Below are 18,305 nucleotides of genomic sequence, written 5' to 3'. Positions count from 1 at the left end.
ACATACACAAGAATTAAGAATGAACTATTATTTTGAAAAAGCTATAAGGAAAATCTTTTATCTGTAAATATTGCAGACGTGTTATGTTATAATTACGTTGGTCTCATCATATTACGAGTATTTTAGAGCGGATTTAATATTAACAAAAAATGTTATCAATGAATAAATTTTTATAATTAGTGTTAGAATAGGTAAATAGTTTTAAGTCAATAATATAGTACATCTACTCAGTAACGACTACATTTAAAAATACAGTAAAAGGGCATCGTTCATAGCATTCCTACTATATATTATATATATACGCTGTTCAGGATTTTCCCAATGTTTTCACGCAATAACGACATGGTGAAATATATTTCTTAAATATTACTATTTATAATTTTTGTGGACTGTCAATAACTGTAAATGATTCACAACCAAAAATATGGCATCGTGATGCGCACTATTAGGACTTGTGTGGTGCGGGGTTGGTTTGATCGGTCAATGTTTATAAAGTTTGTTGTACCAAAAGATAGTTTTTATTCTTTATGTAAAAACATGTGTATTGAAAAAAAACCAGTAGGTAGATAAATTTTAATAAGAATGCATAATATATAATATATTTCACGTAGAACTTAAAAACATAATCCAGTTCGTGAAAAATTTGCATAGTGAACGATGAAATTTCCGTGAAAAATTACAATTTCCTTACCACAAGTTCCATTGTAGAGCGGTAGCAGCGGGTCGCCTTTGGCGTGATTGTTCGATGTCTCGCAGGCGCGCGCCCTAAGCCGACACTCGTTGGCGTAGGTGCGGCCGTCGGAGCCGCACACCGGCTCCAGCTGGGCGCCGCACGCCGGGCACTCGCACGAAGCGCGGCCGTCGCGCGACACGCACGCGCCCCCCGCCGGGCACGTCACATTGGCGCAAGGACCAGCCGTACCTGTGAAAAATTCATTTTAATTACATTACATTATTATAGTCCCCGTTTTTGCAAATATTTTTCATTACTCTTTAAAATTAAATAAGCAGCTACCTTCGCGTCGCAACAATTTGATGAAAATATACGAGTGTGCTAGCGAAGCTGCTTATACTGTCTGATGCTTATCAAACTTCATTATTTTTTCCGTATAAAAATTCAGAGACTAGATCATACAATATGTCAAAATTACGTCTTTCAACACCAACAATATTATATTACACGTCTTTGTTAAAAAAAAAACAAACCGCGCTGTTGACGCAGTTTGGTAATTATGACTGATTTCAGTAGATGTATGATTATATTATTAGAAAATACCTTTATATATATAGTTAAAGATATACACATATTTGCAAAAAACTTTTTTGAAAATCTACTTTTTCATTCTTATTAAATATTTTCAAACGATTTTTATACTCTCATCATCAATATCACCATTATCGTAGTATATTCTTGAGTTTCCACCGTGTCTCCTTCTTCCTTCTTTACTCAACGTTTCGGGATCGTTGCAGAGGCCATTATCAAGAGATGATATGTTTTATGATGAAAATGTAGTGTAGGTATGTGATTATAAACGTTGCTCTAAGAATGTCAAAAAGGGATCCGATTAGCTAAGAGCTAACGTTGCTCAGAGTAATCTGTCAATCGTTACGACCAGGGATACCGGCTCCAATATTAGATTTTGGTGATAGTGCCGGAAGCCAATACGTTTTTAACCGTAATCCAACATCCCTATTAATATTTTCAGGGTTTCTATGGATTTCACCATTAAGACGTTTTTAACCGTAATCCATCATCCCTATTAATATTTTCAGGATTTCTATGGATCACCATTAACAATCTATTACTAGCTGAAGGCCTTCCCTAGTTTATTCCATTCTTGCTGAGTCCGATTTATTCGCTGCCGTGTAAATCCATATAACATTGTGAACTCGTTGATCCACTCATGAGTAGGGAATCCAATCCCGAGCCAAAATTCTGATCCCGGGATTTCGGGATTACAATTTGACAAAATCCCGGGATCCCGGGACTGGTCCCGGGATTGGCATTTTTTCCATTTTTAATATAAAAAAAATTATATTTACAAATAACATTGATAAAATCGGTCATAAATAAATCTAGTATAATTTATACTATTTAAGACATTTATTGTTAATATTGTATATCTACGTTCAATCTTGGAAATACAGAAGTTTAATGGAGTAAATAATATTGCAATATAAATAATAATGTGAATTTAATATGAGATTGCTGTTTCAGATAGTAAAGACTTAATGAATGGATTAGCGAAATTTTAAATAGTTAAGCAAATAATCATGGTGTATTTATGGCTTTTCCGCTTCATAAATATGAAACTACCATAAAACGTATGAGATCATGGTGGAATTACTTTGTTAAAAGTGCAAAACATTGTTTTTTTTCAATCTTTCTCATTTTTATTAATTTATATGAAAAAATAAAATGTATCGGTAACTTACACATGGGTATAAATCAAACTTCATTCAAACTCAGTTTAATTCTAATGTAGTTATTTGTTATTAAAAGTTTTTTTTCTGTTATATTTTCGTTTTTATTTTATTTTTCATAAAAAATAATAAAAAAAATCAATCCCGAAAGTTTCGGGATTATGTTTACCAATCCTGGGATTCATAGGTATTGAAAATAGCTCGGGATCCCGGGATTGGAATCCCTACTCATGAGTGACTCGAGTGACATGTTCAGACCATTATAATTGTATCTGCTTGGTAACCTCTATCAAATTGCGTACTCTTGTCTGCTTCCTCATCATTGGCTTCATTTTGCGCAACTCGTAATTCTAGGATTTCTCTTATATTCAGGATCCATGTTTCACACGAATATGTGAGCACTGGTAGCATGATTTAGTTGAACTTACACATAATAGGAGGCCACTTTTGAAGATATTCAGTATTAGGTACACTTAATATATATAATGATTATTTTTGCTATATTATTATGTTTCTGAGAATAATAATATACTTTCACTCTGTTGCTTATATGCTATATATGCTTATACCTTATATAAGAATATATTTCTGTTTACATTTAAGTTTTCTATATTTTCTTTCTTAGCCTATCTGATAATATAGATGAATGGATGAAATATAAATTTAATATTATCCTGGTGAATTATAAATTTTGGGGATTGTTGAAATTATCCTCAAAGTTAATTTTCGATATAACGTTCCACGTAGTAAACCCATCCCATGATATAAACTAGATAAATCGATTCTATGAATTATTGAGCAGCGTAAACGATAGTGAGGAATCGTTTCGAGTGATAATGGATGTTATTCTAGTCACGAAGTGGTCTGTAAAGGTTTCTTTTCAGAAGTTTGACGATAGAGACAAAGGTCGCATTTTTCCTAAGGTCAAACGTTCAGATGGCAAAAAAAAACTTTTAAGGTTCGTTTTTCAGCCAAAATTTGGGGATATTTTTGCGTCTGATTTCTTGCTGAGACACGAACGGTTTTCGCTTGTATCGCAGCCTTAAGAGATTTGAATATATTTGAATAATTTTAAACTTTGAAAACCAAATTTATATTATTTGTATATAACTTATGAAATCTGTATACAAAAGACCTTATGGCTTCAACCATTAAAAATGTTTGTTAAAATAAAAACTACAAAGTCGTTTTTTGAATATAAAATAAAAATATTATCTTCGAAACTTCCACCTAGAATAATTTTTCTTTAACACAATGAGGCATTCTAAGAATATTAAAATAACATTTTTTATCTATTTTTCAAACTAAATAAAGAATCTCTGAATAGATATAATGGTTAAAACATACGGAAGGAAAGCAAAAAAGAAAAATAAGTATTAACAATCAATTAAAAAAACATTGTGTTATTTATTTCTGAAATCTGTTAAAGTTATATGTTTTTCAAATAAATACTTAATTTTTCAAATACCATTTTTATTATATTAATACGTTTAATTATGTTAACGTATACGCTTATAATCTGAGACGTAGATTATGGGACAGAATTAATATTTAATCACGCGGTGGGTGAAAACATGACATATTCCCGAGATATTTTTAGTGTTCACCACAGAGTAAGAATATTTTGTATTTAAAAAATCTCATACAGATATTGCACGTAATTTGACATTTTTTTATTATTACTAAGCAGATAAAATGTCTTTTGTTAATATTTATTACTAATTAGACTTTTTCCTGACAGCAATAAAGCTATATAGTTCGTGTTTTTATAATCCACAAATTCTTACTCATAATTTCCAATATTTTAAATAAATAAAAGGAAATAATATTTTTAGGTAGCTACCGACATGTAACGTATTCAAATCTAACTGTAATATAAATATATAAATATATAAAAATATAAATAATCATAAAAATAATGAAATACCGATCACAATTTTCATAATATGCATATTTTTATACTGATTTTATCATATAATATTAACTGTAAAATAATGAAGGTCATCAAATTCCGGGAGTCCAGCACATCCAATCATGGGATTCGTAATGCCAGAATTGTAATCCCTAGCGTCCTTATTATGTACGTACTGTGTTGATCTTTGGTAATATAATCAGAATATTATTGAAAATAATATTATGCCTTGATAAAATCGTACACCTAAAATATATATATATACCTAATACCTATATACCTTTTATATTATAATATAATATAATCCCGCTCGTATTAATGAATTTCGTTTCAAAATAGTGATAAATCTGTTCTCACGCCAACAATTAATAATTATTCAAACCATTTTCCGAATAGTAGTTATGTATTCATTAAATTTAAATGTGAACACATTTTTCACGAAACACATTACGTAGACTTTCGGCGGACAAAATGTTCCGATTTTAATGAATTTAATTGTTCTGTAAAAGCTCTAACAACCGCAAACATTCTTTTTATGTAAACCGTGTTTATTCTGTATGAACATTTCGAAGAACAATTGTATGTTTTTCTAGACTTTGAGTGTGGAATAAAGCTTTTTAATGCTCGTTTATTACACAACCAATTAAAAAGCTGCGAGCGTAGGCTTAAATTAAAAAAAGGAATGTATATCCGAAAATATTTTTAATTCACTGACGAATTTTTATAACATATTTTTACCGAATATTTTAACTGGAAAGACAGAAAATAAATGCTTTATCGAGGTAAAATTATAGATTTATATACATAAATCATATAAAGGATAACAGGGTATTATTATTCTTGAACTATTTTTCCAGTTAACATGTACGTAATAGATATTTGAATTTGTTCAGAAACTCTTTGTAAAAATATTATTTTAGAATTTTCCTTGTTGTTTTTTTTCCACGAAAATTGAACATATAGGATACACGATCAATAATGCTATCAAAGTTTATGTTATAATATTATTTGAGAAATTATATTGTACGGGCACAATTTTAAAAGTTTTTTAAAATCATGTTTACATAAAAAAAACAATTTCATGTTTTTAATACAGTCAACGTTTAGGTTTAGGGTTACACACAACACAAAAAAATACACAAGTTGTCGAACTTTGCATAATAGCCATGAGCTGCGGCAATACAATCCTGGTTCTTCCCACCGAGCCAAGCTCTTTCGTAAACGTGAAGAAGTCGCATTGGATGAAAAACTAATTCGAAGCTCAATTCATGAAAATTTGCTGATGCAACAGTCAATTTATAGGGCGACGCATTATTCTGATGAAAGATAATTTTTCCGTGTGGCAATATTGACCAATTTTATTCAACTTGGTCCTTTGAATAGTCTAATAAGCTGTATAATAAGTTCCTGTTATAGACCTTCCCTTGTCCATCACAAAGATTCCTTGAGAATCCAAAAAATAGCTATTATCTTCCCAGCCGACAAAATGATTTTTCTCCTTTTCGTAGGATTTAACTTGTGTTAATGTGTAGTAGTGCATTCAAGTTTTGTTAATAATTATTACAAACAACGTAACAAATCTTTCCGGTAGAGATTATCCATCGTCAAATAGAGCGCTGAAATGTGCATCCGTGTGTGTGTGTGTCTGTTGAATAACAATCGCGGTACCCATCGCACACTTTCTCATATCTAATTTTTCGTGAAGAATATTGTGCAACAATTTGATTGAGATATACATAGTGCAATCTTGAGCACATGACTGCAGTCTTCTTTTACAATATCATGTAATCTTTCATGATTTCCTCCGTGGCGACCTCATTTTAGGTTTCTGGAGCCCGAATCATATCCAGTATTCAACGTTTTGCAGTCTTCATGATCTTCATACACATCGGTTATAACGTTTGCGATCATTAACTTCATGAAATAAAAATTCGTTTTACCTACTACTGCAGAAAATGCGAAAGTGTATGATTCAGATGACTGTCATATATCAAACGACAAACAGTCAAGTCGTTCAAAGAATGACACTTATTACCAGTGATTTTACTTTAAGAACTACGATACAACCTCAAACAAATTTAACTTTTAAAACCACCCAGTAGCTAGTCATTCAGTTAAAAAAAAACTTGAACTTTGTTTCGGTTGTCCATTATAGTATTATTATATATTTACTATATTATTATACTATTAGTTATTTAATTTTATCAAAATAATGTATCTAACTACAAAAACAGTGAAAGATTTATTAAGAAATCTTTACATGGTGATAAATAAATACCATGGTATAGATGTTTCTTGAAAAATATTTTGAAAATAAGTTATATAGATTTTTTGACACTTTAACATATTGTCCTTAAAATGGAAAAAAAAACTCGTGATCGTTTTTATATAATATGAACAGTGAATTATTTCCCGGAAAGCAAATGTTTAATCTGCTCCTAAAAATCATGTCGATTGACGGCGAGGCCTCGATACTGATTCGCAAGCAAAGCGATAAACGCTTGAGTGTTGATAGACAATCGTGACAAAGCCCATTCCGTCGAAGAGATTTCACGCAAACAAATTTGTCTCTCGCAACGTGTGTGACTGATGCGAGGGTTTATGTGTGTCTCTCAGTTTGCATGCATAAAGCCGCCCCAATAAATACTCAAGCTTTGGAATTCGCGCACAATCGTCGCATCAAATCTCGGAGACACTAGTTTCGAGCCCTAAGCCCGTAAATTTACAGGGTTTTACGATTATACTCTGGTGAGTCATGAGCCTATACTCTCAAAACTCGAGGGAAATAAAAATGATAATATGAAAAAAGACACGCGGGGGGATTAAGAAATCTTATGATCGTTATTATACCTACACTAAAATTTCGTTTGACAATAAAATTTACGTAGATACCTACATCACTATCGTTTCAGTTGAAGATTAAATTTTAATTGATATTTACTGACGATATAGAATAATATTTAAAGTTTTATAAAATTGGTATCCGATCTCAGTTTACATAGTTTTACAATCAAGTATAGAAGTACATACGAATTATTCACACCATTTCTACGATAATCTTTTTTAATTAAAACACATCGTAGGTAGGTACTTTGTTGTCTGATCTGATATTAATTTACGATATTAAATATCTGATATCAAAAAGCAATATTTTACTTTTGGTAAGTAGCATTGAAATAAACAAGGTTTCTGCGATATAAATTGGGTTTCGTTTTAAAACTGACTTTAATTATCTTTGTTTCACAATAAATACGAAAGCCCCGCTACGAAATTTAATAAAGAGCGTATGTTTAAAAGGTCGACCGGTAATATAACATTCGTGATAAATGTTTATCAAAACTTCTCGCCAAATCCAAAACTCGTACGATAGTTGGATGTACCCAACAACTGTTTCGACCTTTATAACGACTAGATCAATGAGACTTCATTTATAAAGGCACGATAATTTTCTCTCATATGTTTTGTGTTTCTGAGTGCTTATTCATCTTTGTGTGTTATAAATGATAGCCGAGTTGTCTTGGAGGCTCCTACCCCTTGTAGTCGAAGCTTTGATGTCAAACTAAATGGGTTGTTCACTGAACAAGCTGTCGTCTTAGCCTTAAAGAGGATTCTACCTATGTAAATGAATTGTACTGAATATTATATTAATTTAATTAGAATCACCTTCCTAGTTAATATAGCCTAAAATTAAGTAAAATTGAATTACGACATCTCTAGTCCCCTTTTACTATTAATAAAGTAAGACAAAATGGTATATAAAGCTTATTTAAAGAATCAATATAAACTCACACGACACGTTTCACAACTAGGGAATCCAATCCCGAGCCAAAATTCTGATCCCGGGATTTCGGGATTACAATTTGACAATCCCGGGATCCCAGGACTGGTCCCGGGATTGGCATTTTTTCCATTGTTAATATAAAAGTTTTATATTTACAAATATCATTGATAAAATCGATCAAAAATAAATCTAGTATAATTTACTTATACAATTTAAGACATTTATTGTTAATATTGTATACGTTCAATCTTGGAAATACACAAGTTTAACGGAGTAAATAATATTGTAATTTAAATAATATTGTGAATTTAATAGGAGATTGCTGTTTCTGATAGTAAAGACTTAATGAATGGATTAGCGAGATTTAAAATATTAAAGCAAATAATCATGGCGTATTTATGGCCTTTCCGCTTCATAAATCTAATTAGTCAGACAAATATGAAACTGCCGTAAAACGTATGATATACTTTGTTAAAAGTGCAAAGCATTGTTTTTTTCCAATCTTTCCATTTTTAATAATTCACGTGAAAAAATAAAAGGAATCGGCAACCTACACATGGGTATAAATCAAACTTCATTCAAACTCCGTTTATTTATAATGTAGTTATTTTTTATTACAAGTATGTTTTCTGTTATATTTCGCTTTTATTTTATTTTCCATAAAAATTGATAAAAAAAATCAATCCCGAAATCCCGGGATTATGTTTATCAATCCCGGGATTCATAGGTATCGAAAATAGCTCGGGATCCCGGGATTGGAATCCCTATTCACAACTAAGTCAGTATACAATTTAATAAACAAGTACATATCTTACGTTTAGTGAATTCAAATTAAATGTGAAAAATCATATCCCATCAAGTAGAGAATAATATGTACATATTTTTTTTAACTAAATAATATTCACCTGTTTTACAATCAATAAAAATACAGATTGCTTTAAAAATATTTTAGAACAAATGCGCTTGAAGGATATTACCAAAAATGAAGAGAATACATTTTTTTTATAATATTATAAGTGGAATATTATTATTCAATTTTGTAATACAATGAATAGGTAGGCACCTACTCGTGTTGTAATTTGCAAATAAAATAAACAATGGTGCACCAATTAGTTTTTTAATACTTTGATAAAGGTGTTGCATATTTTTTTTGATATTTTTGTTATTAAGATACCGCATTGCCGTGTTACATTGATAATGGTATTAAATAAATTACAATATTACTTTTCACGTTTTAATTTTTACATCGTTTTTATTAGCTCCTATTATTATTTGTCCGGTGGTTGTTTGTCCGGTACAAATCTTGCAATTGATTTTTAACTAACTTCCCGACTAGCTAGACATTTGAAACTTTTAGAATACATCAGAACACGATGCCAATGCATTTTTTTAAAACTTTTAGCCATCTTTAAGTAGAATTGAATTCAATGTCAGTTAATTCTGTTTTGTATGAAAAGTTATTTCGGAAGAAATCCGTAATCTAATCCACTATTATTGGTTGCTAAGTGGGTGGTCCTAGCAACTAAATTATTAATATATACGTGCGTTACTACGGAAATCAAAATGACATTTCAGTATTCTATATTTGCTTGTTTGTTTGTTTTTTATTTACTTCATAATATCAAGTACAAGTTTGAGCATATTGAGCATAATAATTCAACAGAAAATTATAAACGTTGTATATAAAAAGTTCTTTTTATCTTGTAATTATTATTTCTTAGTTAAGGATAATAAAAAAACTGTGCTGTCAGGTTCCAGGAATTATTATTTCTTTTGCAGTGCTCTCACTTCAGTTGTAGCAAGTATTTGGCGCAAATGATCTCGTTTGCTCAGTGATGCTCGAAATTCGATACGAATTTTGTTATCACTGGTATAACATCGTTGGGTGAGGCTTAAAATTCGATAGGTTTTCACGCCAAGAAAATTGTAGTTCAATGACAACCACTTCTTTATTAAAGTGCTTGATACGAGAAACTTTCGTTCTTTCAGAATTTTCACTTCTTAATATAATATAGCGTCAATTATTATGGTATGTAATGTATTTTATCAAAAATTAAATTTATTTGAAAATATCTTGAGTTATTATTTCATTAAGGTGTGTAGGAAAAATGTCATTTGAAGTGATTAATAATGAGACCATAGGTAATTAAATCATTCGGTTCAGGTAAAAATAATACTTTGTAAAAAATAAACAATGGGCAAGAGTACAATCACACCAAAGCTTGGTTTTGTATATGCAGTGATATAGTGTTTTGATTTCTTGTATCACTGAAAATTTATTGCCATACGAATAACGTACATATTATGACATAACATTTTCTAGGTTCGTTATATGAAAAATGATGCTTTTCAAAAATTGTTTCTTTTATGTTCATCATAAAGTGCTTTTTTCCTGAATGATGTTACTAAAATAAATTTAGATTTAGGTTTTGTAGCTTACCGCAAGATCCGTGATAGGCGAGTTTCGGTAAGGTCCGACCAAGACACGCGGCTCGTCTGAGGTGGCAAGCGCTGGCATGCGTGCGACCTGTTGCATCACAAACCGGTCGCATAAGAGGCTCACAATCGGCTCCGCAGCCGCATTGGGCTACCCCTGATCTTCCTATCCAGCACTGCTCACCGGATGAACACTGGACGCTGGTACATGGATTTACACCTAAAAGAAAAGAATGATACATTTTTTAATAAAGTTAAAAAATAGCACCTGATAATTGTATTTATCAGACCCTAAAATTAATTACATTTTAAAAGGAGATATTATAATTTACTCAGCTTTTATCGATGTAGGTGGTGAGAAATATAATTTTTATCGGTACAATTTTACGCTTTACTATCGATTCGACACAATTTTCATTCACATCAAATCAAATATCAAAGGTGGGCGTTTATATTATATGTTATTGACATAGGGAAATATTTTCAATTTAAATTATATTTATATTTAAAATTTTTACTGAGATACAGATAAATTTTTATTTTACACTTAAACACTACGATATGGCCAATTATTAGTTGAATACTAGTTTAATACTTTGGACGCTGAAAACGCACATGCGCGTAATGACCAGGCGGCCGATCGATGTAATTAACGTGCATTTTAAAGGTGCTAATTAAAATTTCATTATATAGTCAGCAGCGAATGAGTTAAGTGACGCAATTATATAAACACCAAGGCTTCAGGAAATCACATTGAAATCACATGGAAATCATATATTGTGAAGTCATCAAAATTCAGGCCCCGGTATGAGAAGCTAGTGCTATATTATGCTTTGGATTATTAAGATATAGGTATTTATAAATTGTTAATATAGTGGAAAATTGTGTCGGTAGATACCATAATTTAGGTAAAAAAATAAGATTATTTATTATTTTAATGAAAACAAACAGTTACATACATTTATTATACTATAACATAGACACTTAATACATAGGTAAACAATAATTATAATAAAAGAGTAAAACAAAATAAGAGAGAAAATGTGTAAATTAAATGACATACGTACATACATTTATTTATATATTTATTTATTTAGAAAAAGAGTATTACGGTACGAGGGTGGGTCAATAAGTCCTTAGAAAAGCCGACAGGTGGCGCGACTACTACTGTAAGCGGTTTGTTTTCATGCAGCGGCACTACCGATTCAGTATGCTGCGAAGTTTCAATCAGATTGGTCGGGTTGTTGTGTGTTTCTCGTATATTTAAAAAAAATTTTTGCTTGTGGAAAATGGAAAAATGGAAAATGGAGAAAATTGAGTTTAGAGCTGTTATTAAACATTTTAATATAAAAGGGTTAACAGCAAAGGAAATAAAAAATGAGTTGGATTTAGTGCACGGCATATCTGCTCCTTCACTTGCAACTATTTATAACTGGTTAAATGAATTTAAACGTGGTCGTACATCAACAAAGGATGAACCACGCTCAGGACGTCCTGTAGAGGTGACTACACCAGAAATGATCAATAAAATCCACGATATGGTGTTAAGTGACCGAAGATTAAAGTTGAGTGAGATAATTGAGATTACAGGGATCTCAAAAGGTAGCGTCATTTCTTTTTTACATGACAAATTGGGCATGAAAAAAATTTCTGCAAGATGGGTGCCGCGTTTGCTCACAGTCGACAATAAACGCAATAGGGTGGTGGCCTCTAAAGCCCTGTTGTCGCTCATGCAACGCAATCTGGATAAATTTTTTCGTCGCTTTGTGACTGTAGATGAAACATGGATACACCATTATACTCCCGAGACGAAAGAACAGTCAAAGCAGTGGATTGCGAAGGCAAACCATGTCCAAAGAAGGCGAAAACCGTAAAATCAGCTGGTAAGGTTATGGCTACTGTATTTTGGGATGCACGTGAAATTATTTTCGTTGACTATTTGGAAAAAGGAAAAACAATAACAGGGGATTATTATGCATCTTTATTGGACCAGCTGAAAAACAAAATTGAAGAAAAACGGCCTCATTTAAACAGGAAAAAAATCCTCTTTCATCAGGATAATGCCCGTGTTCACAGATGTTTACGATCAATGGCTAAAATTGAAGAATTGAAGTTCGAATTGGTCGACCACCCACCGTATTCGCCAGATTTAGCCCCCAGTGACTTTTTCCTTTTCCCAAACTTAAAAAAAATGGCTAAGTGGACAACGTTTTTTTTCAAATGAAGAAGTCATCGATCGGACAAATGCTTATTTTGAGGACCTTCCGAAAACTTATTTTTCTGACGGTTTAAAAAAAATTGAGAAACGTCTAACCAAGTGTATTGAGCTCCAAGGAGATTATGTTGAGAAATAAAAAAAAAATACAAAAATCAAAACTGTTTTAATGCTTTTTTATAAGGAATTATTGACCCACCCTCGTATTATAGCGATTGGCCAATGCGCTATAATACAAAATAAATACAAATTATAAAATGATTTAATTACAAATAACAACCAATATAACAAGAAATTAGAAAAAAAAGTATGTGTTTATGTAGATATTAAGTAAAATGATAAATACAATTATAAATTTAACTTATTTAACACGTCCACAAATATGATATAGTTAATAAAAAATAAATCAATCTTTATGGTGCCATCAAATAAGTTAATCGCACGATACACAGCATCATGAAACATCACACCCATCCTGCGACGGAGTATCATGAAGACCGTAGAGTTACGAGTGATATTGGTGGAAAACTGATAATGTATATTTGCCAGTATATACGGATTGTAAATGAACACACGAAGAAATAAAAAGAAATGATTTAAAAGAGCAATCACCCTTCGGGAGAACAGGGACTGCATTGATAGCATACACAGAAGAAAACGAGTCGGAAAGCTAATTTTATTATCATTATCACGAGGAAAGAATCCGTATGTCTTTAAGTAGAAAAATCTAAGAAATCTATCGTGGACTCGATCCAATAAAATATAAATAAATAAACTAATATTTATAAAACTATTGATATCATATGTATATAATAATGGTATTAGTAGATACTGTGTAAGTATAATATTAATAATATTTATGGTAATGTCTATAACATTATTTTCATAATGTCAACTTAACTAAGCTTTTCTTTATTCAAGACTTTATACGGAGAAAAGTGCGGGTAAGTAACAAACACAAACACAAACATATAAATTGAATAATAGTATCATTTAATTCAAAAAAGAAAAGAAAACTCTAAACGCCCATTACCGGCGCAAAATCTTTTTCAGTTTCAATTTGTCAGCATATTTTTTCCTGAAAAAAACAAACCGCTCCCTCAAGATTAAACAAAAAAAGTTGTATTTTTATCGCGCATCCACCTGTTTACTTTTGAAACTCGCGTTATACGCATCAACTAAACAGGAAAAGGAAAAACCAGAACAGCAGCGATTCTCGGCTCGGAATACATTACCTACGTCAAAAAGTTAGGAAGTGCACAAATTACCTTGGTCATTTAATTCAGCCAGCTCGAACTAAGCATTGACCACATTACATCGAAAGATGCAACTCTACATTTTGAGCGACCATTAAAAATATTTGCAATTACAGTCATGCAATCTAGAATCTAAATTATAGATGATTTACTTTTTAACGATTTATCTATGAAACCAGTGGTAATAAAACACACAACATGTGACGCCGAAGAGATCGTTTTAATATCTATATTTGAAGTCGGGATTTTTTTAAAGTGCAGGTGGCCTAGTCATAAACACATAAAAACATAAAAACAAATAGTTTATTAATCTGATGTTTTTAAATGTAAACAATTATTGCAGCAGAGCTCGGTTAATATACTTGAGAAATATAATATAATACTACCTTCCCAGTAGAAAAAAAATTTGTCTTGTGCATTTATATCATCTCTCTGAAGTATTTCCAAATAAATATGTATATTTAAAAAGAATGTTACATTCTTAAATTTTGTGAAGTATTTGTTGAATAAAAGAAATTGTTCATTTGATTAGGCGAGTACTGCATTTTTATCACTGCTTAGCGCTCAGGAAAAAAGTCTACAAACCTGTTTTTTTTTATTAACAGTTGATTGGTGATTTGATTATCATAGAGTGGTTGTTATTAGTCAGAAAATAGACTGCGATTTGCAAGTACTTTAAAGTTAAAACTACTACTAGGTATTTGAATAATAATATGTAGACGATTAAAATAAACTGTTATTAGAGTATTTTGATATTTTTTTTACTGTACTAGACAAAGAGATTGTCAGTTGATATACAAGTTAGAAATAATGTAGAATGACAATCATTCGCCAAGTAGGAATTGGAATTAAATGATTATTAAAAAGAATGTGTTATAATTTAAGCTAGATGTTGATTTCTATATTGTTATAATATTTTTTAGTACTAAATATATATAAGCACATGTAAGATATTGCTTTTGTTTTATGAATATTTCTTTTGTATTAGGGTTGTTTAAAATCCAGTCAGATTGTTTGGCGTAATATGAGCATAGCCAACGGCTAGTGAATTATAATCGCAACCAAGTTTATTAACAAGGTACATAAAAACTCCATTAGACGAGGTGGTGCTCGGCCCTTAATGCGGAGGGCGAGATCCTAGGGATATCCGGGACGGGAGCATTTAAGCCATATTAAATAAACAACCCCGTAATGAGAAACCAACAAACAGGCTGCCTAAATCTGTCGGTGGCCGCAGGTAAATTCTCCACGGGGAAGTTCGGAAAGGTCAGTTTCGCCAGGAAAGGTTTGGTCGTTTAACCCCTGAATGTTCCGCTCCAAGACATGAAGCAACTATGGTAGTTTAGTAACATATGGGGTGTCAGAGATCACCGAGCTTACTACTGGTAATTTAGACCTCCGATTTTGGATGCACAATACCGAAGCACGTTACATAATGGGTACCTATCTTATAGTATTAAGGTGAATTTATCGACCAGTACTCCGAAATAGACGTTAACTAAAGTGATCACATTTACTTTCTAACACAAAAAAATGTGCTTCCATAAAAAACTTACAATTTATTGGAGAATTAGAAAGAGAATCTTAAAAATATATTATGAACACTAGATTATACAGATAGTCAATGGCGAAGACTTCTTACTAGTCGATTATTTTTAACGGTTAGGTGTTTTAAAATATCAGTGGCAATGACTCGATAACAAAAGATTATTTAACATGTAAGGGCACTATCACATGGGTGATTTTAGACGCCTGTGATTGCCAGTCGTCGGAAATTGGTGTGGTTTTGTTGGAGATCGCAGGCAACTAAAGTCGCCGTGATAGTACTGTGATAATACGAAATTAATACCATTTCTTTATTGAAAAATTTAAATTTAAAAAAAATCTATATATACCGAACCAATAAATTATTTCAGCTTATTAGATGAGAAATATTTAAAAAATATTTAGAAACTGCGGCCTTTGAAATCATAGTAGTTATAAAAACATGCGTTTCCGGATTGCAATCAGTCTACCGTGTGAAGAAAAAAAGAATTTACGAAAGAAATTACTTATTAAAATTAAATTTTTTCGTATGATGGTAATTCAATTAATTTGTTATTCTCGTAATAGAATTAATGATTCCTCAGGATCTAAGAATGTGTCTAAAATTTAATACGATAATAGAATCAAACCACGATAACATATTATATATTTTATTAAATATGGGCGCTATTTTAAACTTTAATACGAAGGCGATTAAATTAATAATACCGTTAAACACGGTATAAAATATTTTATATATTTTATTTAATGTGTATTTTTATAATATAAAACCACGTTTAAAAATTAGACATAACGATGATACAAATAATATTCCTACTAACATCATATTATTGTGTTAGACGAAATTCCACCCAACGTACTCGAAATTCTTCATTTTTGACCTTTAGATTACCTATTCCTGCCCTGAATGAAGATACATAATTAGTGATAGTAATATTTTAGTGTTAACTCTATATAATTTGTAGGTATTTAAAATAATTGAATATCCTACCTTATTTCATTTCCTATGAAGTATTTGTGGGCTGATATGGAATGACGAGAAATTATAATTACTCCTTCTCTTCAAACACTCTATTCGCTGGTTTTTACAAGCGTGAGCCGAGTGTAATGTTACATAAAAGCTGATTTAACTAAAAATTCCGCTCATTTTTACGACCGTTATCAATTTCGATCGATATTCATTAATTACTGTACGTAATAGACGTTCTACTTATTTGGAATGTTATTATAAACATCACAATTTTTATAAACAATTATATATACATATTTTTTAATTATATTATGATAGAGTATTCAAAATATTACCGGAGTCATTGTAAAAGGAAAATATCACGAGAACTCGAGCGTTTCTCAAGAGAAATGATCATAAGTTTGGTGGCTACAGCAAGGAAAACGCTGGGGGAAAATCTGTGATTTCGATAAAAAAACTCTTTTTCTACTGAATACAAACGTTTGTATGACAAATAATTTATATGGGAAACAACTTTTAGAATCTATATACATGTGTAGGATTTCAATAAATCATCACCATATTTTTGTAGGTACATAGTTATTGCTTTTCGACTTCAAACAAAATGAATGAAATACAATTTAGATTTCTATTTTTTTAAGTTTAAATTACATAATAATTTTATTTATTTTCAGATATCTATTCCATTTATTGACAATATAGCGTAAAGGTAAACGGACAATATTTAACATAATTAATTGTGTCTTTCCAATTTCACCTTATAAACTTATATTGTATGTATTTATTAAACGCATAACACCTGCTTATATATAACCAATATGTGTGTAGGGCAACCTATCTGTCAAGTAGTAAAGACAATAAATTGTGAGATTATTATAATGAAATCTTTCAAATGAAGTATAAAACAATGTATTGTTTTTTGTTTCTTTTACAACTTTCTCTAAGGAGAGTGTAAGTATTGTTGGTATTGGGTGATACAAATGGACAGTATCCAGTCACGCATATGATATTATATATTTTGAATAATAGTCCAGATAGTTGTAGGTTCACTAGAATGCCCTATATAATAATGTTGCACGATGGTGATAATAAAAAAAGAAGTACACTAATGCAGGATATGGAGAGATAGATTAGGTTCACGAAGGAGGCTAAGACTCGCATAGTGTTGTCAAGTGATCAACGACAATTCAAATTAATTTACTTATATAGCTACAGGGTGTAGACATATAAAAATCTACAAAAATAAAAACCATAGACCCCAATAAAAAGTCACAATGTCAAGAAATATTTTGCTATTGATAAAGCCTCAATCAATTTCAGCGGATTTTCATCAGCGTGGTAAATGTCAGAAAATAGGGCACATGTGCCAACTATATTTTAAGTGATTTAGAATATTTAGACTACACCGTACAAACACATGGAGAAAGATTTAATTCTCAATTGTGCATGCTATAATCACATCGGATTTAAGTACCTGCAGTGTATATAATATGATCTTGACTAACGATATATTTTAACGATAAAATTGGGCGTCTGAGGTCTCTATTATTGGGTCTATCACCAGCACCGCGATTTCCTAACTATCGATTCGTGTGTCACCCGACGACATGACGTAATTGTGACGTCAGCCAATACACGCTCGAGGCATGCCGCCCAACACACAGATATTATTATGATGGGACAGCTATTTGTGTATGGTGACAATGAATAACGCCACTATCCGACTAGCGTTATTTTCTCAAATGCTATTATCACTCCGGTAGTAC

The 18,305-nt window shown here is 31.2% G+C and overlaps 1 protein-coding gene across 1 annotated transcript in view; it reads right to left on the bottom strand.

The window, feature by feature from the left end:
- Positions 1-18,305, bottom strand: part of LOC147072187 (agrin-like) — a 411,557-nt gene that overhangs the window by 99,085 nt on the left and 294,167 nt on the right. Inside the window, exons 6-7 of the mRNA XM_085947184.1 lie at positions 10,558-10,773; positions 692-922 (exon numbers count right to left, since the gene is read on the bottom strand). Of these exons, the coding sequence (XP_085803310.1) occupies positions 692-922; positions 10,558-10,773 (447 nt within the window). The remainder of the gene's footprint in view (positions 1-691; positions 923-10,557; positions 10,774-18,305) is intronic.

This window comes from Rhyacophila brunnea, unplaced genomic scaffold, assembly GCF_057557595.1.
Source record: "Rhyacophila brunnea isolate RB1 unplaced genomic scaffold, BYU_Rbru_1.0 scaffold_2, whole genome shotgun sequence".
Taxonomy (NCBI): domain Eukaryota; kingdom Metazoa; phylum Arthropoda; class Insecta; order Trichoptera; family Rhyacophilidae; genus Rhyacophila; species Rhyacophila brunnea.
This window is presented reverse-complemented; position numbering and strand designations above follow the sequence as displayed.